Here is a 26047-nt window from a genome sequence, read left to right as displayed (position 1 = left end):
TGGAGAACCCTGGCTGATACAGATGGTTACTGAAATTAATATTAATACAGGAGAGTTGAGGGCAGGGAGGTGCTCAGGCCGTAGACCTTGGAACAGAAAGAAAAGGATGGGATCGCAAATAGAAACCAAAGGAACTTGGGTGACTGGGTGGAAGCAGGGAGGGGGATTGAGGAAAAAGTAAGTCTTGCTGGTGGACTTAAGTGGCTGAGGAGCTTGACAGATATGCTGAAGTTAAGATCCCTGGAGGGGCTTCAGGTCTTGGTGACCAAGCATCAGAACACAGAGTCTAGAACTCTGGGCTGAAGTAAGCGCTAGGCATTCAGACAGAGGTGCACCAAAGCCATGTGACTTCTCCCAGGGAGAAGTCTCAGGCAGCAAGGATGATAGAGGATGAGACCTTCATGAGAAGGTGCCCAAGGAGAGAACAGAGAGAGTGCAGAAGCACTGTGGGGGGCCACAGGACCAGGGGGACTAGGAGGCACCTGTTCCCAACACCCAGTACTTTGGAGAAGGAGCTGGAGTGTTGGAGGAGGTTTTATTTGGAATTGGAAGAAGTGTGTTTTGCTTTTAACCTTTGCTCTAAGGGGATAACTGTACTGGTATAAAAAAGTAAAAGTTGATCAGTAAATGGTACATTCTTTATAAGAATATTTTAATATTAATTGCACAAGTGAGTATGTTGATTGTCATATTCCAACTCCAGAAAAACACATATTAGTTGATTGTAAGCATCTAGTGGTTGGTAGGGAATGTACTTCTCTAGGCTACACCTTAGATATATTCACCTATTTTGATGATGGATTCACACAAATGGCAATAAAAGAAGACCCAGGGAGACTCTCACACACAATAACAGAGTTGCATCCGTGGTTCCAATGCCATGGGGGACCCTGACAGTCTGAAGGTGTTTGTAATGCTCTAACCTCCCATTAGGTGTAAACCCTTAAGCAAACTTACCTTCTGACTGCCTGTAAAATGTTGAGTCACTGCCTGAAATACTTCCTTCATTCTCCAGGTTTGCCTCAAAAAAGCTTCCTCCTAAGAGAGAGGGAGAGAGAGAAAGAGAGAGAGAGAGAGAGAGAGAGAGAGGAGGAGACAGAGGAGATATAAGATTATCCAAGGTCTTCAGTGAGCGCGGTGCACTGTGTCACTGAGTTGGTAGACCATCATTACCCATTTTGATTGCTAGCCTTGCAAATAGGTTTAGGGAATCACTGGGTTCTACAGTAATGCTACAAATTTTGACCAGTCACATTTTTCTTTCTCATACTAATTCCTTGTATAGCAACGCTTCCACCCCCAACTTTCTTCCAGAGCCTTCCTTGGAGGCAATATGGAATCAAACATGGAATAATAGATTGAAGTCAGAGATACGAGCTCATTTCCTGGACCTGCAAATGACTAGTTGTGTGACCTTGATCAAGTTACTTAACCTCTCGGACACTTGGCTTCCTTACTAGAAAAACTGTGATAATGATAAAACTCTGCTCATGATGGGTGATGAGACACTGCATGCCTGGTTTCTAGCTGCTGTCCACGGCATCAATCTAAACAGTGGCCTTTAGCCAGTGAGTAAACTGTCATTAGCAGTTAGTGGAAACAAACCCAGAGCAAGACAAGGTAAGCCGTGGCATTTGATCTTTTAAGGCCCACTGCCTCTCCTCTGGTCGTCTCTCAGTTGAACACACACCCTATCTTGGTTCCAGGCTGGGAAGAGCAGTTGGCTAAACCTTTTTTAAGTTGGGGATTTACCATTTGTGTTCACATATTAATTCATCAAAAGAGATCTTTGAAGATGTGGAGGTGTGGATGATGTCTCTTTCCTTTTTAAATTACTGTATTGTATCCCCAGTACCCAAGATAGCACTGAGACAACAGGGGGCTCAAAAAAATTCTTTAATTGGATGCTGGTGGAAAACACTGATAGAACCAAGAAAATGCTCAAAAGGGGGAAATGCTATTGATGTCAAGTCAAACTAAGCAGTAGACCTTTGATACACATAATTACAGCCCGTGCTTCCTTGTATGGGCTGCGCGGGGCTCCGGTGTGGGAACTCTTAGGGAAACTGCCGTAGGCATCTACTGCAGGGTCAGCAGGCTGCTACCTTTATGAAATAGGTCATTAGTGTGCGGCCTGCCACAGTCTGACCATATACCATTCTCTGTGTTTGTGTTTTTTGACCAGCCTTTCAAAAGACCCATAGTCACTTATTCCAGCTCTGTGACCATAATGAAGTGACGTTACCTTCTTGGGTCTCCATTTCCTCACTTACAATACAAGGCTTTAGGATAAGTCATCGCCTCAGTTCCCAGGCTATACATCTAAGTGCAAATATTTCACTTTGGCTTGGCTGCATCTGGCAGCCATTCATTCATCCAGCAAATATTTCATGGGCACCTAGTAGATGCCTGGCCCTGGGCTGAGTGTTAGGGTGTACTGGTGAGCAAGGCCAGAAATCCTCACTGCCCTGACAACCTTGATAGTCTAGTCGGTGAGAATTCATTAACCAAAAATTTATATAAATAAATATAAAACTATAGGTATGTTGAGTGCTGTGACTGGGTGGTTCATAGAATAGGGCAAGTGTTCAGCAGGGAAGACTGACCTAGATGGTAAGTAACCAGCCAAAAGGGTGTGGGGGTGGGAGGGAGTCCAGGGCAGAGCAAACAGCTTGCACAGGCACAGGCAGTGGGGACAGCAGGGTGCATCTGAAGAGCTAAAACAGAGGCCGGGTGGCTGGGCTGCGAGAGGAGAGGGAACCTGGGGTGACATGGGCTGGCGGCAGACCGCACAGGTCACGGTGGCCGCATCAGTGTTCTGATCTTTGTCCCACCATGAAGCCACTTGAAGACAGTAAAGGCTCCAGAGGGGTGATCTGGTTAGGTGTGTGTTTCTAAACACACGTAAAGGTGCACACCAGCTGCTGTGTGGAGGACAGCTTGGAAGAGGGAGAGGGTGGGTGTCTAGAGAGGAAGCTGAGAGTGTGGCCCACCCTCTGGAGTGTCCCTGTGATGGGAAAGAGCATGGCAGGGCAGAAGTGGCGGAAAATCTGCAGTCCAGGAAGGGCTTAGGAAATGGGAGAGACTGGGCATGTTTACAAATTGATAGGAAGGAACCAGTTAAGAGAGAGGCTTGATAGGCAGGACAGAAGGGCAGCGTGAACTTGAGACCTTCGTGGAAGGTGACAGGGATCAGGTGCCGAGGTGTACACGGTCTGCCCTGCGAAGGAGGCGGTGAGGCTGTCTCCTGAGACAACGGGGATGGTGGTGGGGAGCGTGATGGGGGAGGAGAAGATCTGAAAACATCTTTGGGAGAACTGCGCTGACCAGAACAGGCTCTGGTTTTCCATGATTATAAATCTTCTAGTGCAACGACTCTCCCTGTGTCCCTTTAAATTCATAGGTGGGAGCTTCTGTGTCATTTAGGATGATGGGATTTTTCCAAGGGCAGAAAGCAACTGAACTGTTTTGGAAAGCACTGACACAGCAGCCAGACATCAAGTCAGAGCTTCCATGAGCTGGAGGAACCTCCAATTTCAGGCGACTCAGTGTTTTTAAAAGACCATGTTGTTAGTCAAATCCCACATGAAAGATGTCATAGACCTTTCCAAGAATCGTGTCAAAAATAGATATATCACATTAATAAATAAAAGCAAGATTTATTTTCCCCATTTTATTTATCCAATACTAAATTAATGTATGTATTATTTACCAAATTGTCTAGGAATTAAGTATATTAATAAGGGCTACTTTCATCTTTTCATGTAGTGCTTCTTTTTAGAATAACTGTTAAAAATGTCACACAGAATCTATCAGATAAACCACATGAGAGTTGGACATTATATTTTTTGATAAATCTATTTACTTATTTCTCTGACTTCACTGCACCGTTGGCTCTGAGATGGCAGGGTCTTGCCCATCTTGTCACTCCCACGTCTTAAACCAGGCATTCAATAAATGTTTACTGAAGGAATGAATAAGTCTTAGATTTATCTGACAAAACCAATGGGTCTCCAGTTCTGTCTAATCTGGTCACCTGTTATGTGCTGCAGGAGGAGTAAGTGAGCTTGGAACTGTTGGCTGTGCAATGGGTACATGTGATGGGTAACCCATAAGATTCTGTGAACTCAATGAATTTTCAATGGACTGAGTGTTTTTTTATGGCAAACTACACTGGTCCATGCAGTGGAGATGTTTCGTAGATAAAAGGAGTTTTATACTGAGAGTCCTAGAGCAGAGCACAGGTCTTGCACCCTGTAGATTATGTTCTGACAATCAAAATTCTGAAACTAAGTACCCTCAGATGGAGTTGAAGGTGGAACCATCTTATTCAGAACTCTGCCATACGAATTATAGTGAAGTTCTAGCTGAGGTGCTCAGTCTTGGCTGTGTCTTAAAGTAACCCAGAGAGCTTTAAAAAATATCTGTTCTGGGGCCACCTCCAGAAATTCGGAAGTAATTGACTGGGGGTGGAAGATGATTCTGGCAGTTTTTCACAGCTCGTGAGGTGTTTCTAACGTGTAGTCAGGCTTGAGGATGGCAGATGATAACCATACCAAGGTGCTGGGTTATAGGTAGAAGCTAATGCTGATGTCTCCACGGTCATCTAACATAATCAGGACACTACTTACGCACGGGAGATTTCTCCATACTTGAGGTGTAACTCAATTTTCTAGGTGGTCTGTAGAATCGCTCTCACTGTTTCATGATCACGACTTTACAGATTTGAGTACCATCTCATAAATCGTCTCCTGCCTGCTTGTCTTCATGTTGCTCAAAAGGAAATCTTAGTTTAAAATGAGATACAAATCATGTTAAAGCAACTGTACTTCTATGTACTTCTAGTACTTCTATGAAGTGTCTTGGTACCCACAAAGTGCTTTTTAAGACTGAATTGTGTAATATTGAGGACCTCTAAGAGGTGCCAGCCACTGGGCCACACTTTGGGAACACAGAGATGAAGAAGCTACTGCTTCTGCCTGGTCCAGCAGGAGAGGAGCTTTGTAAACCATCACCAGGATGCAATGTGATAAGTGCTGTGATTGAGGCCCAGATGAGAGACATGGTGAATCACAGAGGGCCTGGGACCTAAATCTGCTTCAGTAGTGTCAGCGTTATTCCCAGCAAATGATTTGCCTTTGAAAATGACACTTGAACATTTCAAAGCCTTTTGCCAGCCCACTTGTAATTAATGTTCCCTTGCTCCACCTGTGGGACCCGAGGGAGAAACAGAAAGAGACCAGAGTTGTGCTGTTTATAGGATTCTCCAAATGAGCTTGCTTCTCCCCCTCACTTTGCATGAAGCAGTAGAGAACACCTGTGAGATATGAATGTGGTGACATGTAAAGCGGTACCTGAAGCAGACGCAAGGATGAATAAGAAAGAAAGTATGGGATGCAAATGATGAGACAATTCTATTCTGGAACTTTCTTGAGGTATCTGCTTGGGTTGAAAACCTACTGTTAACATGATTACTTTTAAGCTTTATTTCTTTTTTGTCTTTGTTCCTAGAGAAACATTTTTAGAAAAAAATCAGCAAAGAGAAGACAAAAATAATATGTGGAGACCTTCAGCCCTTCTCTCTTAGCTACAGGCTTCCTGAGTGGTTCGAAAGACAGAGATTCTAACGACTAACACAAAAGGCCCTAATGAGTCTCCGTGTTTAATACTTCCATCCTATTTCCCCCTTGTCTCAGTGGCTGGCATATTTTTAGATTAGACACTACCAAAGACTTTATTGAGAATACAACAATGTAAAATAATGATGGTGAAAAAGCTCCAAATGAGATTTTTTTTCTTTCCTCTTTCTTATGGATAAAAAGCATTTACCTGTGTCAGCACAGTGATGAAAAAAATCTTCCTCTACACAGAAAAAAAATGCCTTTTCTGGGAGGACATGCTGTTCATATTCTGACAACCATTTCTTTCCACTGGCTGGTCCAATAGACATAAAGAATATAATTTCTCATTCTAATTACATTGGTTGTCTTAACAGCATAGGTAGAATTCATCCTTTAAACTTCCTGGAAGGAAGCTGAGACTTTTCTAACTCTCCCATTACATTAAACTCTGGGCCTGGTTATGTACAGAATTTTGGAGTAGGAAGGAAGAGGACTGGGGGGCATATTCTCTGAGTGCAGACCTAGTCTACACAACCAAACAAAGATGAATTTCCAATGTTTTAATTATTAGGGAAAGATGGTCAAGAATCTTTAATTTCTAGGGATTTGGAATTAAAATGTCCACAATATGCAGAAACACTTTGGTCCTCCCAACTGCTAACATATCCAGCCCAGTGGAGATGCTGGAATCAAAGGACTTAAAACTTTGAATCTTTGGTACATGTCCTTCTATTTCTGCTCCTTACTAGAACCAGATTATTTAAGCGACTTTCTCTGTCCCAGGTGAGTGTGCCGCAGTGTACAGGGCCTCCAAGCCAGGCCCTCTTCTATCCCGCCCACCCCCCCAAAGACTCCCATATGGCAGGCAGTCAGCGTACCTAGGATGTCGAAGCACCCTCCGCTCTCCAGCCGGTGTTTCCTGTACAGGTTCTTCAAGACCTTGGCGCTGCCAAAGCGTTTGAAGCGGCTTTTCACATTATTGTAGAACCATTCCAGAGACTGGGTCCTCAGAACCCTGAGGACAACACAGAATTAGCAAACAGAAAATTAGCATTAAAGGACAGAATTATGAAATGGTGTATTGCAAAAGTTGCCACAATACTTCGCAGCTCCTTCCATCAAGAGGTGGCCTCTACTCCTTGGATCTGGGCTGGCCTTATGACTTGCTTTGATCACAGAGACTGGTGGAAGTGATGCTGTGTGAGTCCAGAGCCTGGCAGCTTCCTCTCTTGTTGTTTGTGGAAACCCTGCAACCCATCACCATGTGAGCAAGCCCAAGATAGCCTTTGGGATGACAAGAGAAACTTGGCCCAGTCCCCCCTCTTGCCCCAGCCAATAGCCAGCCAACCCCTAGACAGGTGAGTGAGGCCATCGACTGCCGGTTGACTGAAGACTCATGAGTGACCCTAGGTAAGACCAGCAGAAGAACCATGCACCTGAGTCCATCCAAAGAGCAAGCTGATAAATGCTTGCCATGTGAAGCTACCAGCTGACATGTCTGTTTAATAGCAGGCTTTATATTGGACACTCTTACTACATTAACACCATTTCTAACTCAGCTTGCGAGGATAAAAAGCACAGGTGAGACCCTGGGCTCTATGGCAGAACTCTGCTGCCTCTTTCTCCTTCAGCCTGAAGCACTGTGGGAAGGTGGTTTCCTGGTCAGTGCGATAATGCTCTGTACAAATCACTGACACAATGCTTCTCTTTTCTGCCTGACCAGAAGATGTTTCTAAACCCCTCCCTTTTTTTTTTTTTTTTTTTTTTTTTTTTTTTTTTTTTTTTTTTTTGTGGTTCGCGGGCCTCTCACTGCTGTGGCCTCTCCCGTTGCGGAGCACAGGCTCCGGACGCGCAGGCTCAGCGGCCATGGCTCACGGGCCCAGCTGCTCCGCGGCATGTGGGATCTTCCCGGACCGGGGCACGAACCCGTATCCCCTGCATCGGCAGGAGGATTCTCAACCACTGCGCCACCAGGGAAGCCCAACCCCTCCCATTTTAAGAATAGCTTTGGTTGTTATTTTTTTATTATGAATGTAATGATGCATACTCATTTTAAAAGTTCAGAGAAGCAAAATGAATATAAATTCTTCTAAGTCAGTGGAGGAACAAGCACACATTTAGCTGCTCTTCCTCCCCAGATGCCAGTGAAATGTGAGAAGATATCCAAAGGGAAAGAAATCTATAGAGCTGAGATGCGAATCAGAGATTTTCTAGATATCTGGAAAATTCTAAATAAGTGACAGCATAAAGGTAACAGAACGTTGTCCTACAAAGCAGGCAGAAGGGCTGGGACTCACAGACTGAGAAGTCCACTTTAAAGTTGATTGATGGGGACTTCGCCAGTGGTAAAGAATCCGCTTTCCAGTAGAGGGGACACCGGTTCCATCCCTGGTCGGGGAACTAAGATCCCACATGCCCTGGGGCAACTAAATCCGTGCACCACAACTACTGAGCTCACACACCTCAACGAGAGAGCCTGTGTGCTGCAAACTACAGAGCCCATGGGTCCTGGAGCCCGCACACCACAACTAGACAGAAGCCTGCACGCTGCAACGAAGAGCCGACACAGCCAAAAAAAAAAGAAAAAAGGAAAATACAAAAATAAATAAATAAAGTTGATTGAGGAGTACTCAGCCATAAAAAAGAATGAAATTGTTGCCATTTGCAGCAATACGGATGAACTATATTCATTATGCTAAGTGAAATAAGTCAGAGAGAGAGAAAGACAAATACTGTATGATATTACTTATAAGTGGAATCTAAAAAATACAACAAACTAGTGAATAAAATGAAAAAGAAGCAGACACATAGAAGAAGACTGTCCTTGGAAACCATAACCTCCAGTCTTATGATTTATTTGAGAGCTTTAAAAGCACAAAAGGACTGTGACTCGAAGAGAAATATTCCGCACGCTGCCTCTCCTGCACACCACCCTGCTCTCTGAGCAGCTGACCTTCGCGAAGGGCTGCTGCAGGGCTCTGTGGTGCAGGTGGACAGGTCCACAAGGGTAGGGGTGGACGATAGTGGTTATTGTGCCCCTCATTCTTCTTTGCCTTTTGGGACACTGCCCCTCCTTCTCAACTGAGTCTACGTTTTTATGGAAAGGCTGGCCCCTCCTCCTGGCAGCCTTGGGGGTAGTCACATGACTCACACCTGCCAATCAAGGTCTGAGGTGGGACTTTTACTGCTGTTGGAAAGAGATGCTCCCTTTCTGCTGGGCCGGCTTGGTGGCAGAGTGAAAGCCTGGGCTGCTGGGGCCACCTTTGCCATTACTTGGGGGGTTATTTGTGGTCTTCTGAACAAAAGCAGATCTGACAGCGGGAAGGAAAAGGATCCTGTTGATCTACTTTGAACACCTGGATCTACCCAAGCTTGAGGTCAACCCTTGGACTCTTCCATTACATGAGCCAATAAAATTCTCTCTTTTGTTTAAGGCTTCTTGAGTTCGGTTTCTATTACTTGCAATCAAGAATCCTAATGCTTCGAGTACATCATAGGATGAGCTCTCCGTTACGTCCCTGGTTATAGCAAAACTTATGACATTTAGAAACACTTTGATGACCTCAAAAATAGAATGCCTTGACTTGCTCAAGTCAGAGAGAGAAATCAGGGCACTGCCTGGGCTGCTGGAAGGTGGGAGGACAGCACTGAATCCTTGGAGAATGACCTGCAAAACTACAGCCTGATTTGGAGACTAGAAAGCTTTCCCGTAAGAAGTGATGTATTTTGGATTATGTTTCGACTTAGAGTTAATGTGGAGAGCTTTTCTGGAAGCCCCAGGGAAGACTCAGTCATGATTACCTTCATTTGATATTACTGCTTTTATTTCACTTATTTTAAAATTCATGGCTCAGAAGAAACTCACAGGAAACATGCAGTTCTTGGGGCAGAGGTGTGGGGAGAGGGCCATGAGGACACCAGCACCCAGGATGTACTGGCTAAGTACTGCAGGGTCCTTGGCCCACCCTCACATCTCCAGCTTCCCCCTGAACAGACGCAACTGCAGGCACGGGTAGATGAGAAGGAAGGAGCCCTGTGTCAGCATCTTGCTGGAACAGAAGGCAGAGTGGAATATGTGTCTGTGCATGCATTCCTTCATCTGTTCATTCATTCATTCTTTCATTCCTCATTATTTATTGAGTGCCCTGCGTGGCAGGCACGGTGCTAGGGATATGGGGAGTGACAAAACAGATGAAGCTCGTACCCAACAGTGCTGTCAGACTAATCTTCTCAACGAGTGCCAGATGCGTCATGAGATGGAACCAAAAGTCAAGCTAAAGGCATCCCCAGAATGGCTGGACAGTCTGTGTCCCACAGGCATTGGGTTCTGTATCATTCCCACAGATGTGTGAAAAACAGAGCCCACCCTGATTTATGGCTCAGGCATTTTTTTCTAGACTTAAAAAAAAATTGAAGTATAGTTGATTTACAACATGGTGTTAGTTTCAGGTGTACAGCAAAGAGATTCAGATACACACACACACACACACACACACACACACACACATATTCTTTTTCAGATTCTTTTCCATTATGGTTTATTACAAGATATTGAAAATAGTCCCCTGTGCGGCACAATAGGTCCTTGTTTTTTATCTGTTTTATATATAGTAGTGTGTTTCTGTTAATCCCAAATTCCTAATATATCCCTCCCACTCCTTTCCCTTTTGGTAACCATAAGTTTGTTTTCTACATCTGTGAGTCTGTTTCTCTTTTGTAAATAAGTTCATTTGTATCATATTTTAGATTCCACCTATAAATGATATATGATATTTGTCTTTGTCTGACTTACTTCACTTAGTATGATCATTTCTAGGTCCATCCATATTGCTGCAAATGGCATTATTCTGTTCTTTTTTATGGCAAATATTCCATTGTATATATGGCCCACATCTTTTTCTTTATCAATTCCTCTGTTGATGGACATTTAGGTTGCTTCCATGTCTTGGCTATTGTGCTGCTATGAACACTGGGGTACCTGTATCTTTTTGAATTAGAGTTTTCGTCTTTTCCAGATATATCAGGCATCTTCTTTAATGATGCCCAAACTGCTGCTTCTCAGCCTCAGAAAACACATAGGAGGGGTGCCTTAGGAAGGACGGGGAGCCGAAGTCCTGGTGATGAGACTTGTGGCGAAAAGCTTTCCAACTTGGAACTGTCCAGAGGGACCCTTCTTGATTTCCCTCACTTATTTTTGTAAATGATCCCAAGTTATCCCTAAAAATGCTCACACAAAGGTTCTTTGTTCTGTGCAGTTCAGTTTCACAGTCTTAAGCATGATCATTTCTTTCAACACTAGGGCTTTAAAAAAATCAACAGCAACCATTCAAAATTCACCAATCACAACATAGTTAGAATTGATTACTTTTAGTCCTTGGAACTACTGTTGGTTCCTCTGTAAAATGATGGTCACACAACTGACAAGGATAGGGAATATAGGAAGAGGATCGGGTTTGGGGGGAAGGTGGAAGTTGAGTTAGGACACTTAAATTTGGGGTGCCCACCACATCCCCAGGTGTCAATACCTGGTGGGCACTGGATCTACTAGTCTGGGACTTGGATAGAAATCTGGACTAGAAATATGGATTCGGTAGTCTTTGGTCCACAGGTAGTATTGAAGCCAATAATTGGTGTAACGGAGGTATAAATCATCATTATCTCTATTTTACAAGGAAAATAGAAACAAGTAATTTGCTGGTGTCACTGACTGAACTAAGTGCAAGTCAGGGAACTTGCACTGTAGACCTCATCCTTGGGTCAGTGCCTTGACGTCTGATTCGGTTATTTTCCTTCCAGAACCCCTAGTTAGTGTTCTTATTGCAAATTATGGCTTTTATTTCAAAGTTTAAGCAAATAGAAAGCACCATGGATCAAGGAATCAGCAGACAATGTAAAATCATTGTATCATGTCCCTAAAACAACCTGCTTATCACATTGTGAATACTAATCACTTCAAGGCACTTGTTTGTATGAGAAGTTTGCTAATTATTTTTATGACATGAATAAACTTGTAAATATGGTACATTCTCATCAGAAGACAGACTGGAATCACATAACTCATCACAAGAGCAGCACTGAAATTATAACCCCATGAAAGCTTTGCTCAGGAATGCCAGACTGATTTTTGGCTCATTAGACAAAACAACACGATTGTGAGAACGAAGGAACTGTCTACATAAGAACTGCTCATATCCTGGCTGCTGGTGATGAAGCAAGGCCGCCTTGGCCCTCAGCCCTGGCACAGCAGGCGCTGTGCAAACTGAGCTCACTATGGGGGAGAGTCTAGGAGAGTCTGTGGATCCCGCTACTTCCTGTATGGTCCTCGGAGCAGCACTGGGACACCTTCCAGAGCCTTGATGGAAATGGCAATCCCAGACCTCTATTCTCACCCTGAGACCGGCTGAATCAAACTGAACTTTAGCAAGGTTCCCAAGTGGTTACTATGTATATCAAAGCTTGATAAGCACTGGCCTAGCAAAATTAGCTGGGTATTTTCTGAGCCCACATGTGGTTTTTGTTTTGTTTTTAATTTTGACCACAATCCACTTAGGTAGGACAAGAGAGAGAGAACAGCTGACTTGCCTCCCTCCATCCTGCTTTTCAAAGAAAAAGAACTGAACTGGGTAATAAAAAGTTTGGAAGAGGAATAGAATAATTAAAATGGTACTCCCAAAATCAGGTGCCTTCATTACAAAAAAATAAAATGCCAAAAATACTGTTGAGCCAAGTTCAAATCATTGTATACAGCAAGGTTCCCCAAACAATCTACAACAAATTAAATTGATAATGTTGAACTAACCTTACTTTGTTGGTAAAAATTAAGAAGCACAACAATTAAAATTCATGACCAACTCAAGATGACCTTGATGATGTACGGATAATGAAGCATCCCTCCTGAAAACTATAAGCACATCAATGATCTGTGAGCTCTGCTTCACAGACTACAGAATGAGACGATTCAGCACCAACAACACACTGAATGGTAGTAAAAGAGAAAAAGCTCCAGGTCTATCAAACAGAGGGACTTTAATATAGGCAATTGGTTATATAGATGATGAAACCACTGAGGCTCCAAAGAGAGGATGATTGAGGCATCCCAGAGGCTAGCAATGGGGGAGCTGCCACCACCCCAGGGCCAGAGGGACAAGGGAGGAGGTGGCATTACCAGTAGGAGCATCCTGGAGCCAGGAGCTGGGGCCACAGAGGAGATGCAGCTGCTGCAGAGATACTGCTTGAGGCAGAGAGACTGATACCCTGTTTTCTCTTTTCCTCCTGCCCTCCCAGTTCCGTCCAGGGCCTCCCATTGGCCAAGCTCAGAAGGGAGCCTGGGCAATGCAGCCTTTGGGGCTCAGCACCCCCAGGAACAGAGCAGAGAAAGGAAAGGCCAGGATGTGGCATCTGGCAGCACATAGCAAATGACTGTTCTAACGCTGGCTTATAAAAACCAGATTCTGGCAACCCTTAATAACTTACTTAATAGATTACTAAGAAGTAGCCTTAGTTTTAAGCAGAAACCTAAGTCTGCAGAATTGTGCCCCATTTGCCTACAAGAAGAGAAGAAAGGAACTGTGTTTGGGAATTGGTTTGCAGCCTATGAGGCATCTCCGTGCCTCCAGAACATGCTTTAGGAACTGCTGGCATGGGGCAGATGATGGGCTGGGTATCAGACTGAATTTTAGCACTTACCACCTATGTGAACAAGTGTACGTTTACTAACCTCTCTGGGTGCCGTTTTCCTTATTTGCAAAATAGAGATACTAATATTGATCTGGCAGAGTCTTAACAAAGCATCATTGACCTAATATTCTTATACATCTACCATAGAACTTGAACACAGTAAGCACGAAGAGAATGGTAGTTATTTAATCTCAGAAGAAACTAAATATTCATTAAATTTAAGTCCTATTATAAGGAAATCTTTTTCTCTAAAGAAGTAAAAATCAAAGAGCCCCCCTCCCCCTATACAGACCACAATATAGGATCAGTAGGGAGAACTTGGTTTATCCATTAAGACCAATAACTGACATCAGTATGGGCCTCAGCTGCTTGTTACATGTCTTCTGAGAGAGCAGTTGTCCAAGGACAGGCTTCCCTGACTGACAGTGTGCACTGTTTCTCCTGGAAGCAGAGGCCTGCGGAGCCCAGAACTTTCTAGCTGAGTCTCTCGCCCTGCTGATGGCAGCTCTCCCAAGTGAGTGCTCGCATTGAGGAAAGGCCCAGGGACAGCCTTGCCACCAGAATCACTCAGTCCTACTCTGCTGAGTGAGGCTCAACTCTTAGAATTATGATTTCTAAGTAACTCCTTGGATACAGTGTCCCTAAAATAAACTCAACTTTACTAAGAAAACAAAAAAACCCATCAAACAAACAAACTTTCTTTCTCCCCCAAATCTGATCCTAGGCAATTTATTTAACCTATCGGAGGTGTTTTTCTTTTTTTCCTCCCAGATGCAAAAGGAGATAATAAATACTTCATCAGATTTTTCTAAAAGATTAAATGCTATAACACATGCGAGGCACTCAGCACAGTGTCCTGCCCAGTGTAAATCTTCAGAATATGCTATTCCTTATTATCATCAACGTTATTATTTTGTCCTAAGCCCTCTGCATTCTTTTTTGACAGGATGTGGGTGTAATCAACAGATAAAAAGTAAAAATAGACTTGTCAGGAAACACATTCAATTCTTACATTTCATCTTAACCAAAAGGTTAGACTTTAGGGTTAAGGTGGTTCTTAATCTTTAGTATTTCATTTTTAAACTTAAAACCGAACTTGCTGGGCCAGCCTCAGAGCTTCTGATTTGTTTGGTCTGGGTGGGGCCCGAGTATGGGCATTTCTGACAGATGTGCAGGTGATGTGATGCCGCTGGTCCAAGGACACACTGAGAATCACTGAGTTTGAGGATAGATTTGACATGCTGTAGAATGTAATAAATATCTTCCCGTGTTCTGTAGCCAAGAACACGGGAAGATATTACTGATTCAGAGCTGTGGGGAAAACAACAGAATGACAGGCAGGTGTTTGGAAAATAGGACTCATTCAGCCCTGACAGCATGAAGGCCATTGAGCACAGAGTCAGAGCAATCAGTCTCGAAAAGTCAAAAGAGACTGAAAGACTAGATGGAAAAGAACAGCCCTCACACTGGGACCCCTGAGTCTGTCACTGGGAATTTGTAGACAGACATGGCCAAGAGGCTGGAAGTGTCATGTTCAGTTGATACGTGACAACTGCCATTAATGTGAAGTATCCTGCTAAGGGTGGGAAGCTGGAGTTGACAAATAGCAGCAAGGAAAGCCTGGGAGAGAAGTGAGGAAGTGTGTCTGTGTGAGACACCCCTGCAGCTGCTCCTGGGCCCTTTGCACAACTTCTACAGTTTGCACAGTGGCTAAAGGGAGATGGATGAGGAAACAGGCTGAAGGAGAGAACAAGGGAGTAGATAATAATATTTGAAAATATTTTTTTCAGTTTTAATATTTTTTATTGGAGTATAGTTGATTTACAATGTTGTGTTAATTTCTGCTGTACAGCAAAGTGATTCAGTTATACATATATATATTTTTTCTTTTTTAAAATATTCTTTTCCATTATGGTTTATCATAGGATATTGAATATACTTCTTTGTGCTGTACAGTAGGACCTTGTTGTTTATCCATTCTATATATAATAGCTTACATCTGCTAACCCCAGACTTCCACTCCATCCTTCCCCAACCCCCTTCCCCTTGGCAACCACCAGCCTGTTCTCTATGTCTTGTTTTGTAGATAGGTTCATTTGTGTCATATTTTAGATTCCACTATAAGTGATATCATATGGTATTTGTCTTTCTCTTTCTGACTTACTTAGTATGATAAGCCCTAGTTGCATCCATGTTGCTGCAAATGGCATTATTTCGTTCTTTTATATGGCTGAGTAATATTCCATTGTATATATGTACCACATCTTCTTTATCCATTCATCCGTCGATGGACATTTAGCTTGTTTCCGTGTCTTGGCTATTGTGAATAGTGCTGCTATGAACACAACAGGTGCATGTAACTTTTTGAATTATAGTGTTGTCTGGATATATGCCCAGGAGTGGGATTGCTGGATCATATGGTAATTCTATTTTTAGTTTTCTGAGGAACTTCCATACTGTTTTCCTCAGTGGCTGCACCAACTTACATTCCCACCGACTGTGTAAGAGGGCTCCCTTTTCTCCACACTCTCTCCAGCATTTGTAATTTGTAGACTTAAAAAAAAATTATTTATTTATTTATTTACTTATTTTTGGCTGAGTTGAGTCTTTGTTGCTGTGTGCGGGCCCTCTCTAGTTGCGGCGAGCGGGGGCCACTCCTCGCCGAGGTGCACTGGCCTCTCACTGTGGCGGCCCCTCCTGTTGCGGAGCATGGGCTCTAGGTGTGCGGGCTTCAGTAGTTGTGTCTCGTGGGCTCAGGAGTTGTGGCTCACCGGCTCTAGAGCGTAGGCTCAGCAGCTGTGGCGCCTGGGCCTAGTTGCTCCACAGCATGTGGGATCTTCCCGGACCAGGGCTCCAACCCATGTCCCCCACACTGGCAGGCGGATTCTCAACCACTGAGCCACCAGGGAAGCCCAGTGTTATTTGTAGACTTTTTAATAATGGCCATTCTGACCAGTGTGAGGTGGTACCTTGAAAATATTATTGATGAGTGTGCTTCCATTAAGGCCAGGAAAGTAAAATTATAAGAAGTTGTGCTTTTGATTTAAATAAAATATTTAAACTTAAAATAACATTGTGAGTTTAACATACATGCTTTTCAATTTTTCACTAGTTTTTCAGATATTTTAATATGCTAGAAAAATTATCGTTAAAAATACATAAGAATTTTATGTAGGGGGATAAATATTTCCTTTTGTCTCTGTCTCCAATCAGAGGCTTTTCCTAGGTCCCGTCTTTAGTTAATATTTGTAAATTTTGATAGAAAATATTTTATAGTAACTATAAATGGAATATAACCTTTAAAAATTGTGAATCACTATATGGTACACCTATAACATATAATATTATATATAACCTATACTTCAATGAAAATTTTTATATTTTGTTCTTTATGAATTTTTGCATTAATTTTGATTTTTAAACATACTGCATTAAAATATTTATCTTGATTATTCTATTTTGGTCACTCCCTTAAATTTTACACCGGAGGTGAGTGCCTTGCTTACCTGACCCTAACTCGGCCCTGATAGGACAGCCCCGTGTGTCGGCACTTTGACACTAGGGTTCCGTGGTGGCAGAGGAGTGCCGGGGGGGACCCAGCTGTGCCTGTGGAAGGGGGAAAAGTGCCCAGTGAAGCAAATGATCCCAGCAGGAGAGGGTGGAGCCCGGAGAGTACAGTGGTGGTACCCAGGGGAGTATAGTGATGAATGCAGTGCCCAGAATACACTGAGGATGAGGAACAGTGGAAAAAAAGTGGAAAAAATAAATCCATGGATGTCATGGGTTAGTTGTTGAAACTTGTGCCCTTAGAGACTCCCAGGAATCCATGGGGGTGGGATGTGGAGAGGAGCTTTGAAGGAGGCTGAGGTCCTGCATTGGTAGTTAGGGATAAAAACCAATGAAGCACCATCACCCAAGGAAGGTCTAAATAAGAAGACATTTCTGAGATGGTCTGGAGGTGGATGTGTCAGGGAATGCTCTGGCCCTTCCAGGACTTTCCAGCTATCATTCACAGGACTTGGGCACAGCAGCCTCCTCTTTGCAGTCACTCTGGCCTGGGCAGGATCTTCCGAGCTGTCCCTACCTGTCCCTTAAGAAGCCCTCCCCAGACTTGATGCCACTAGTCCTGACCTGGCCCTGAACTCTCTCCCATCTCTGAGGCCGTCTCTGTGGCCTTCGGCTCCACACTTAACGCTTGATTCATTCCTCTCTGTCCGGTTCAGTGAGTCTGACTGATACTCAACCAGGCAATTGTCAGGCCTGGGGGAAGGGGGAATGAAATGGTTTCTTTTAGTGTCGGCTGTTTGGAGGCAGGGATAAATGTCATTTGAATATGGCTTTTCTTTTGCTTTCTTATTTGTAAAGCTGATTGGGACTTACTTTCACTTGTCAGAATCAACTTGAAGTAAGAGAATTTAACTGCATTTATTTGAGGAGCTGCTGTCCTGCTATAGCTGCAGCAATTTGCACTCTGAACCAAGCTTGTCCAGAAGGGAAATCTTGCATCCTCCCTGTGCTACTTTGTGTGATCTAGGGACTGAGACAGCAAAGAAAAGGCAGTCAGCACATATGGATTTTTCTCCCAGTCACATCACTCTATGTATGGTCTTGAACACGTTTATCTTTCTGCATCTCACTTCCCGCACCCTCAGAATACAAATGATCACAATTTCCTACAACCAAACTTCCAGGGACACACAGTTAGTTGCATTGGATGTTGCCTCACCTCCCATGTCCTGACATACTGAGGTGTGCCAGCTTCGCTCTGATAACATCTTCACATTTGTATTTTTAAAAAGTGTGTAACTTCCTTTTTGGCTTATTCATCTGTTTGATTAATGGTAACATTATGTTATATAATGAAGTGTCTTCCCTTTAAGTTCCAAGCTGGTTGTTGGAACAAGAAGATGATCTGATTACTGTTTATATTAACCAATTCTGGACTTGGCTATAATAAACACATAGTGTACTACTGTGAACATTAAAAGGCAAGGACTTTGCTATATTAAGTGAGTGGTTAAAGATACTGTGAAAACGTCATTGTTTGTTCATAGTCGATTGGAGCTGCTGGGGCTGCCATGTAATTAATAATACCTGCCGGTTCATGAACCCCTCCTATGTGCCTGCCATGGAGCCAGGTCTTTTTAGTCCTCAAAACTAAATTACGAGACAATTCTTCTTTTACAAAAACAAAAACTACATAGCTCGTCAATGGTGAAGCCAATATCCTCTTTCTTTTTTCGACTGTTAATTTTCTTTAAGTAAAAAAATTTAATAGATGTGTCATGGAGTTTAAAATGTAAGGCTGCGGCTTACTCATGTTTACCATCCATCCAGTTCCCTTCTCCAGAGGCAAACAGTGCTGTCAGTTTTTTGTGCACCTATGCACACACATGACAGTACTCCCCAGTGTTCCCCTTTGCTTTTCTTCTGTACAAATGGTAGGACTTCTCTGCACTGGCTGTTCCACAAGAACACATCCTAGAGATCATCCTGTATCATAAATATAGAGCCTCTTTATTCCTGTTTAGGGGTGTACTATAATTTATTTGACCTGTGCCCTATTGGTTGTCATTAAAATTTTTTCCTAATTTGCTTTTACATCAGCGTGTCAGGGAATGGCCTTTACACACACACACACACACACACACACACACACACACACACACACGAAGGGAGCAGAATTCTTTGTTAGGAAAGAATTGGGGAATCTTCTCTCTAAAGGATCTAGGCAAGATTTTGAAGGATGTGCTATCCGTTTACTGTGAAGTGGTAGGCAGAATATTCTGGAAATCATCACACTAGCTCCTGTCTGTGTGTGGGTATGAGTGCATGCTTCAGAATATTCATGAGGACACAGGGCACTCTGCTTACAACGCACTACTGTTTATAAAGCACTTACTTAGAAAAGGACCTACAGATAAACCGAGGGTGCTAAGGAGGAAAGGAAGGAATTGGTTCTTTCTTTTTGTAAAATTAATTAATTAATTAATTTTTGGCTGCGTTGGGTCTTCATTGCTGTGCGCGGGCTTTCTCTAGTTGTGGCGAGCATGGGCTACTCTTCGTTGCGGTGCATGGGCTTCTCATTGCGGTGGCTTCTCCTGTTGCAGAGCACGGCCTCTAGGCACACAGGCTTCGGTAGTTGTGGCACACGGGCTCAGTAGTTGTGGCACGCGGGCCCTAGAGCGCAGGCTCAGTAGTTGTGGCACACGGGCTTAGTTGTTCTGTGGCATGTGGGGTCTTCCTGGACCAGGGATCGAACCCAAGTCTCCTGCATTGCAAGCGGACTCCTAACCACTGTGCCCAGGGAAGCCCAAGAAATTGGTTCTTTTTTGCTGACTGCCAAGTAACTGCAGCCTCTGTGGATGGGTCCCTTTCTTACATACAAATGCATGTGTGCAAAATTCTGCTTACACTTTCCTGGAATGGATTGCATCAGAAATGGGTTCTCTTCACATATGTGGGGCATAAATGCAATCTTTGAAAAGGCACATGCCTTTTCTTTTTTCATGGAAAAAATCAGTGGCCACTTCTTACAAAAATGGGAACACATTTATATTCTGCAAATCAAAGACAAGTTAATGTACTTCTGTTCAAATGTAAATCTCAAAAGAAAAAACAAAAGGCTGATGTCCTTTGACTTGAAAAGCAAGTTGAAATCCTGGAGTGGTCTCTGACAGGGCCTAATGCAAGCCACCTGACCTGCCAAGCTATTGAGACTGGTCATTTTGGGGGTGAAAGTGCTAGGAGCTCTGACTTCAAGGGAGTAGAGTAATGAGCTCAGATCAGAGTCTGCAGGGCTGCTTGGAGAGTGAGAGTGGATGAGGAACAGCGGAATTCCCTAACAGTTCTGGCTGAGCTCCTCCAGCCACATTTCTGTTCTCATTAAGTCATCAAGCTCATCTTGGGCAAGTTCTGTACCACCCCCGTTGTCCACGCTGTCTAGCAGATCGCGAATCCCCTTTCCAGAACATTTGAGCAGAAGGGACCTCCAAGTGGGTTCTGTGGTGTTCCCAGGCCTCTGCAGATTTCCCCCTACAGAGAAACTCAGGAGGCTCTGGGCGCCACGCTGCAGGACATGTTCTTCAGGGATGGAAATCGTGCGCATTCGCTACCAATCCCCACCTCCAGAGTGGGATCCTGGCCAAAGATCTTGTGTGTGTAGGTGGTGGTGGTGGGGATTTTATTTTAGCATTATCCACCATGGTGGACTTCATATCTCCTCCATCTGTATAGAGCCCAAAATATCTCTCGAGAGAAGCCTTGAATACATTGCATAAATTGCTTTTAGAGGGGCTTGTAACAAAATTCTCACCAGAATTGAAGCCGCTGACCAGGATTCAACTAAGCACCCCAAAACCCAGCCTTTAGAAAGTCTAGATTTTTGAGTTCTTGAGAGCATCACAGTGCAGAGGGTGAACTACGGAGCCAGCCTGCCTAGTATAAATCCCAACTCCTCGACTTTCTAGCAAGTTCCTTAACCTCTCTTTTCTTAGTTGCTACATCTGTAAAATGGGTGCAATATACTTGCTTTATGTAGTTATGAGGGTATCTGAGTGCTTAGAACAGTAATTCAGTACAGAATAAGCTCTCAGTAATGGTAGCTATTGTACAGAAAAATTATTTCCCATTTCTATAAGCTTTTTTTGGTGATTGTTGGTAGTGGGATCTATTTACAAAAAGGCAGTGATTCAAGGTGGAGCCTCTGAAGAAGTTGAAAGCTCCATGGCAACAGATGAGCCTTTTTTCTGGGTGCTGGCAGGGCCACTGATACCAAGCCACGGTGATGGGGAAAGCAAGGAGTTAGGACGATGGCTGGAGTGCTTTGCTTCACCCAAACAGTACACTGGGGGCCTCGCCAAGCAGCACAGATGCTGCCTCTCAGAGTGCCCACATTTTTCTTACAGTTGTCATTTTGCCTGGCAAAGAAAGCTTTTATCCTTTCGAAGATGTTGATGTCTTTTGCCCTATGCTCTCAGCCCTACTGCTCTGAGATGGAGGCTCTGGGAGACTCTGCTGGGCCGAACCCCATTTCCCAGGATGCCCTCGTAGCAGCTCACCTGAGGCTGGTCCGGACACCCCTCTATTCAGTCCTTGGCATGAAATCATGCAGAAATTTTGTACTCGGATGGCCACCCCTGTTGCCAGAGCTGACACAGACCCATCAAAAACAATCTTTGATTTCTTCAGTCACTTAGATGAGGGTTTTGTTGGAGGGGAGTGGAACTAATGTACTCCAAGTCATTTGCAGAGATTCCCCCATTAGTTATCAAGCTGCCTTTGTCATGTGCTCGATGTGACTTCATCCTCACAGGGTCTCCCTTATTCCACAGCAAGGATTCAGTCCTGGGAGATGCACTTTATGTCAGAGGAGAGACATGGAAATATACTAGCCTAGAGCTCCAGAGAGCTGGTTTCCCTGCCCACCTGTCACAAAGTGGCTGTGTCACTAGGCTCAGATCACTTCCCTTCTCTGACATTAGTTTTCTTACCTGAGGCACTCCATGAACCCAACCTTCAAAGTTGGAACATACGTTTAGGGCTTGACAGCCATCTGGGGTGTAACCAGAGGTGGAATGACCCGAGATAACCTGTGGAGGCCAGCCTTTGAAGGGTCAGTGGTCAAAGATGTTGTCCAGGGTTGGAGTGTGTGTGTGTGTGTGTGTGTGTGTGTGTGTGTCTGTCTGTCTGTCTGTCTGTCTGTCTGTGTGTGTGTCTGTGCGTGGCAGCTGTGACCAGTGGCTGGACTGTACACACAGCCCCTGCCTACACAGTTCTCAAAAACCTCCCCAAGTTTCCTGGAGAAGCTCTGCCAGGGGCTTTGGGAAATTCTCTCTTCTCACTAGCTCTAAAGCAAGGCTGGATTTTCTCAGTCTGAGGATGGAGGATCAGGAGGCCCCCCAAGGTCCTGCCCCTCTGGTCAGGACCTGATTTCTGGCTCTGGGTATCTGAAAGCCTGGCTTTGTGCTGGAGGAAATGATCCCCACTTGGGAGCCGGGGTTCCTCAGAGCAGCGCAGCTTGTGTGGGCAGCAGCTAGAAGCTGACTCACCCTCCCTGCTCAGGGAGGGAGGATGCCAGGGTCTGTTTACAGCTCCAGGCCTGAGGAAGTCATCCCAGAAGGGGTGTGAGGAAGGAGGAGTCAGGCTCTATCCTTGTGAGGGACAGTGACAGCGCTGGACCACTCCAGTTTGGAGGAGGTGTGAGGTCAGTTTGGGAAATTGTAAAAGGAGCTTGTAGTGGAAATCTTCCTTTCAGAGTCTGGCACCCATTCATCCTCTTCCTGACAAAACAGTACCCCAGATATTTGGGGAAACACCTCTCCCCACTCCCAGGCTCCAAGAGTGGGTCTGGCTCTAATCAGGTGTCTTCCCCTCCTCCTAGCCACAGTGATTAGATCGAGGACGGACAGATGAACCCAAATCACGCCAGTGTGAGCCATGCCTAGGACTCTGTTCAACCCTTGCAAGTGGGGTGGTTTCTAAGGATGTGTGGTTGAGAGAAGGGAGAGGTTAGAGTTCTGGCCGGCATCCTGCTATTGTGAGAAGTTTGAAACTGCAGCCCACCAGCAGAAAGCAATGGAAAGGAAAGAAACTGAGTCCTGAAGGTACAGTTTAAACTCTGGATCCAGCAGTACCTGAAGCCACACTACTCTTGACCATTTTTGATTACATAGCTAATAGGTTCCCTTTTCTTTAAGTCAAGTTGGGTTGGGTTTTCTATCCCTGGTGATCCATGAAAGCCTGGCTGAAACAGTGGTGAATGGGATTCCCAAGCCCCTACTGAGAACCAACAATGTACTGGGCAGGTACAGTGACAGGTGCTGGGGGAGGAGGTGATTAAACACAAGGCTTCTGTCCCTGGGGGGCTCCCAGTCACCAGGGAAGGCAGATGTCTGAATGAGGAGCCAACACCCCAGCGACAGATGTCCATGTGCTACAAAGGAGAGGAGCTGACAGTCTTAATCCAGAGTCCAGACGGGAAGGCCAGTGGGGGACGGCCAGTGGGGGACGGAGGAGTGAGGATTTGTCACTGGGTAACAAACACCAGCTTTAGAGACAGAAGGACCAAGCCTTAGGTGCCAACACAACCTCTCCAAGTCTTCATTTATTCACCTGCAAAAGGGGGAGTCTTATCTCATAGTTTCGTTGTAAGAATTAAACATTTAATCAGCCACTCGAGACATATTTGCTGAGCACCTATTATGTGCCAGAAACTGTGGACAATATGGTATGCAAAACAGAGAGGGAGCTTATACTCCAGTGGGGTAAGCATCAAAACAAGAGCCTGGATCATGAGTGAGTGGGACAGGGAGGGACAGGGGTGGGAGAGGAGTATCAACAAACACAAACTTGCTTGATGACAATCTGTGACCATGGAGGGGGAGGTCTGGAAGCAGAATAAGATTTGAACGTGTGAAGAGGGAGGGAGGGGGCAGGATTCCAGGTGGAGAGAGAACCCCATTATGAAGGCGGGGGGAGGGGGAAGGAAGGCGGGAGGTGGAACAGACCCTGTGGGCCTTTGTGGGATGTTGAGTTTTGTCTTTATTTTAAGAGCCAAAGAAAACCTGGATGGGTTGCCTCTGGATTATTAGGAGCTTGAAGCAAATTGTTGTCACTGGTTTTGCGTTCAACCGCAATGCTGTTATGGCCAACTTGAGAATAGAAATTAAGAGAGAAGAAAACTGTGATAAGCTCAGGGCATCTCACCTCTGTTGGGGCAATGCTGTGAACAAGGGTGGCAGCAGCGGTGGAAGTGCAGGTTTATCCCCATGCTGGGCAGGAGCTGCTGGTGGGGAACCACAGACTTGCTTCCACTGTCCTCTCAGAGGGCCAGAGGGACCGGGCCCAGGCCTCCCTTCCAGGGGTGGGCGTGGTCCCTAACTACAAAGCTGTGATGCACCAAGGGGCCTGGACCTCCTGGGACATGAAACCCATTAGCAGACTAAACTTCTGGGGGGTGGGGAGCATCTGAGACAGTGTTGCCTCTGGGAGCTGGCGGTGGTGGCCTCTGCTCCCAAGTAAGCGGAATGGGACAGTGGAAAGATGCTGGATTTCAAAATCAAATAAGCTGGGTTCCCAATCCAGGCTCAGTGCCTTGTCAGCCACATGACTTTGAGCAGGTCTCTGAGCCCATCTCCTACCCTGTAAATCAAGGCTAATTCCTGCCTTGCAGGCTTTCTGGGGATTTGGGGAGTTAACACAGACAACATGCCTCCCTCTCAGGAAGCGGACCATGACTTTCACTTCTCTTTTCCAGTCCTTCTTGGGGTTCTGGGTGACTAGTGTGAGCCACATGTGACAAGACAGCCCCAAGACAGCCCCAGGCACCTTTGAAAGCATCCCAGAGTAGAATACCCTGAGCGGCCATAAGGACTTGCCTGTGTAAATAAAATTCCACTGGGAGAGGGGTTTGGGGAGACATGCCCACCCCATATGGCACATGGTGAATGCCTTTCACAGCCTTTCCTGGCAGCTGGCTGTGACCAAGGGGAAAAAGAGAGAGTCCAGGAGGGGTACAGAGCATCTAGGAGGGGAGGACATCTTTGGGCGCTTTGGGGTACTGACCATGGACAGGTAGCAAAGACCCCAGGCAGGGTCTCTGAATCAGGAGTTAGTGGCAGTGACTTCCCTGGTGGTCCAGTGGTTAGGACTTAGTGCTTTCACTACTGAGAGTCGGGCTTCAATCCCTGGTCAGGGAACTAAGATCCTGCAAGCCGCATGGTGCAGCCAAAAAAAAAAAAAAAAAAAGAGTTAGTGGCAGTTTCCATTTGCAGCAACATGGATGCAATGGACCTAGGGATTATCATCCTAAGTGAAGTAAGTCAGACGAAGACAAATATCATATATCACTTATATGTGGAATCTAAAATCTGATACAAATGAACTTATTTATAATACAGAAACAGACTCACAGACATAGAAAACAAATTTATGGTTACCAAAGCGGAAAGAGGGGGGAAGGATAAAATAGGAGTTTGGGATTAGTAGATATACACACTATGTACAAAATAGACACACAGCAAGGACTTAATGTATAGCACAGGTAACTATATTCAGTATCTTGTAATAACCTATAATGGGAAAGAATCTGGAAAAAAATATATAACTGAATCACTTTGCTGTACACTTGAAACTAACACAATATTGTAAATCAATTATAGTTCAATAAAAATAAATAAATAAACAACAACGACAACACAAGAGTTAGTGGCAGTTTCAAAACCCCCCTTTGCAGTCTCACAGTGGTAATGGCCACGTCCTCAGAACAGCACAGACAAGCAGGTCGGGGAATGGGAATCTAAACACACAGGGCACAAAAGACACAGCAAGAACAGAGTCTACTGCAAGGCTTACAGAGCCTCAGATGAGCCATTTATAGCTTCTGAAATGCATCTTAATGTGTCTCCTTGCAATGCCATCTCTTTCCAGGCAAGTTCAATCCTTGGCACCATTACCAGGGTGAGAGTGGAAGGTGCAGACTTCCCTGGCCAATGTTAGCATGAAATCTTCCTTTTGGGAGGTTCTGGGAAGAGGAGAAACAATCAACACAGAGCCTTTATCTTGTTTAAACTCCCCTTACTCTACTCAGTCCTTGATGCTGCTGAGAATCCTGCAGTCTAATTTGTAGATCAAGCATGTTATTATTAGAAGTGACAAGCAAAATGCCCCATGCCATGATGCTAATACTCATTAAACCATCCTTGTCTATTATTTCAGAGAAAATACAAGCTCACTAAGAATATATTTAG

The 26047-nt window shown here is 44.6% G+C and overlaps 1 protein-coding gene across 6 annotated transcripts in view; it reads right to left on the bottom strand.

The window, feature by feature from the left end:
* MYRIP (myosin VIIA and Rab interacting protein) overlaps positions 1 to 26047 on the bottom strand; it is a 213889-nt gene that overhangs the window by 72564 nt on the left and 115278 nt on the right. For all 6 annotated transcript variants that reach the window (XR_010842607.1, XM_067044556.1, XM_059075853.2 and 3 more), the window contains 2 exons: positions 6500 to 6636; positions 958 to 1038 (listed from right to left, as the gene is read on the bottom strand). Coding sequence is in view for 5 of the 6 variants with exons in the window: in XM_067044556.1 (XP_066900657.1) it covers positions 958 to 1038; positions 6500 to 6636 (218 nt within the window). In the remaining variant the exon portion in view is untranslated. The remainder of the gene's footprint in view (positions 1 to 957; positions 1039 to 6499; positions 6637 to 26047) is intronic.

This window comes from Kogia breviceps, chromosome 10, assembly GCF_026419965.1.
Source record: "Kogia breviceps isolate mKogBre1 chromosome 10, mKogBre1 haplotype 1, whole genome shotgun sequence".
Taxonomy (NCBI): Eukaryota; Metazoa; Chordata; class Mammalia; order Artiodactyla; family Physeteridae; genus Kogia; species Kogia breviceps.
Note: the sequence above shows the minus strand (reverse complement) of the source record. Positions and strands in the feature narration are given on the sequence as shown.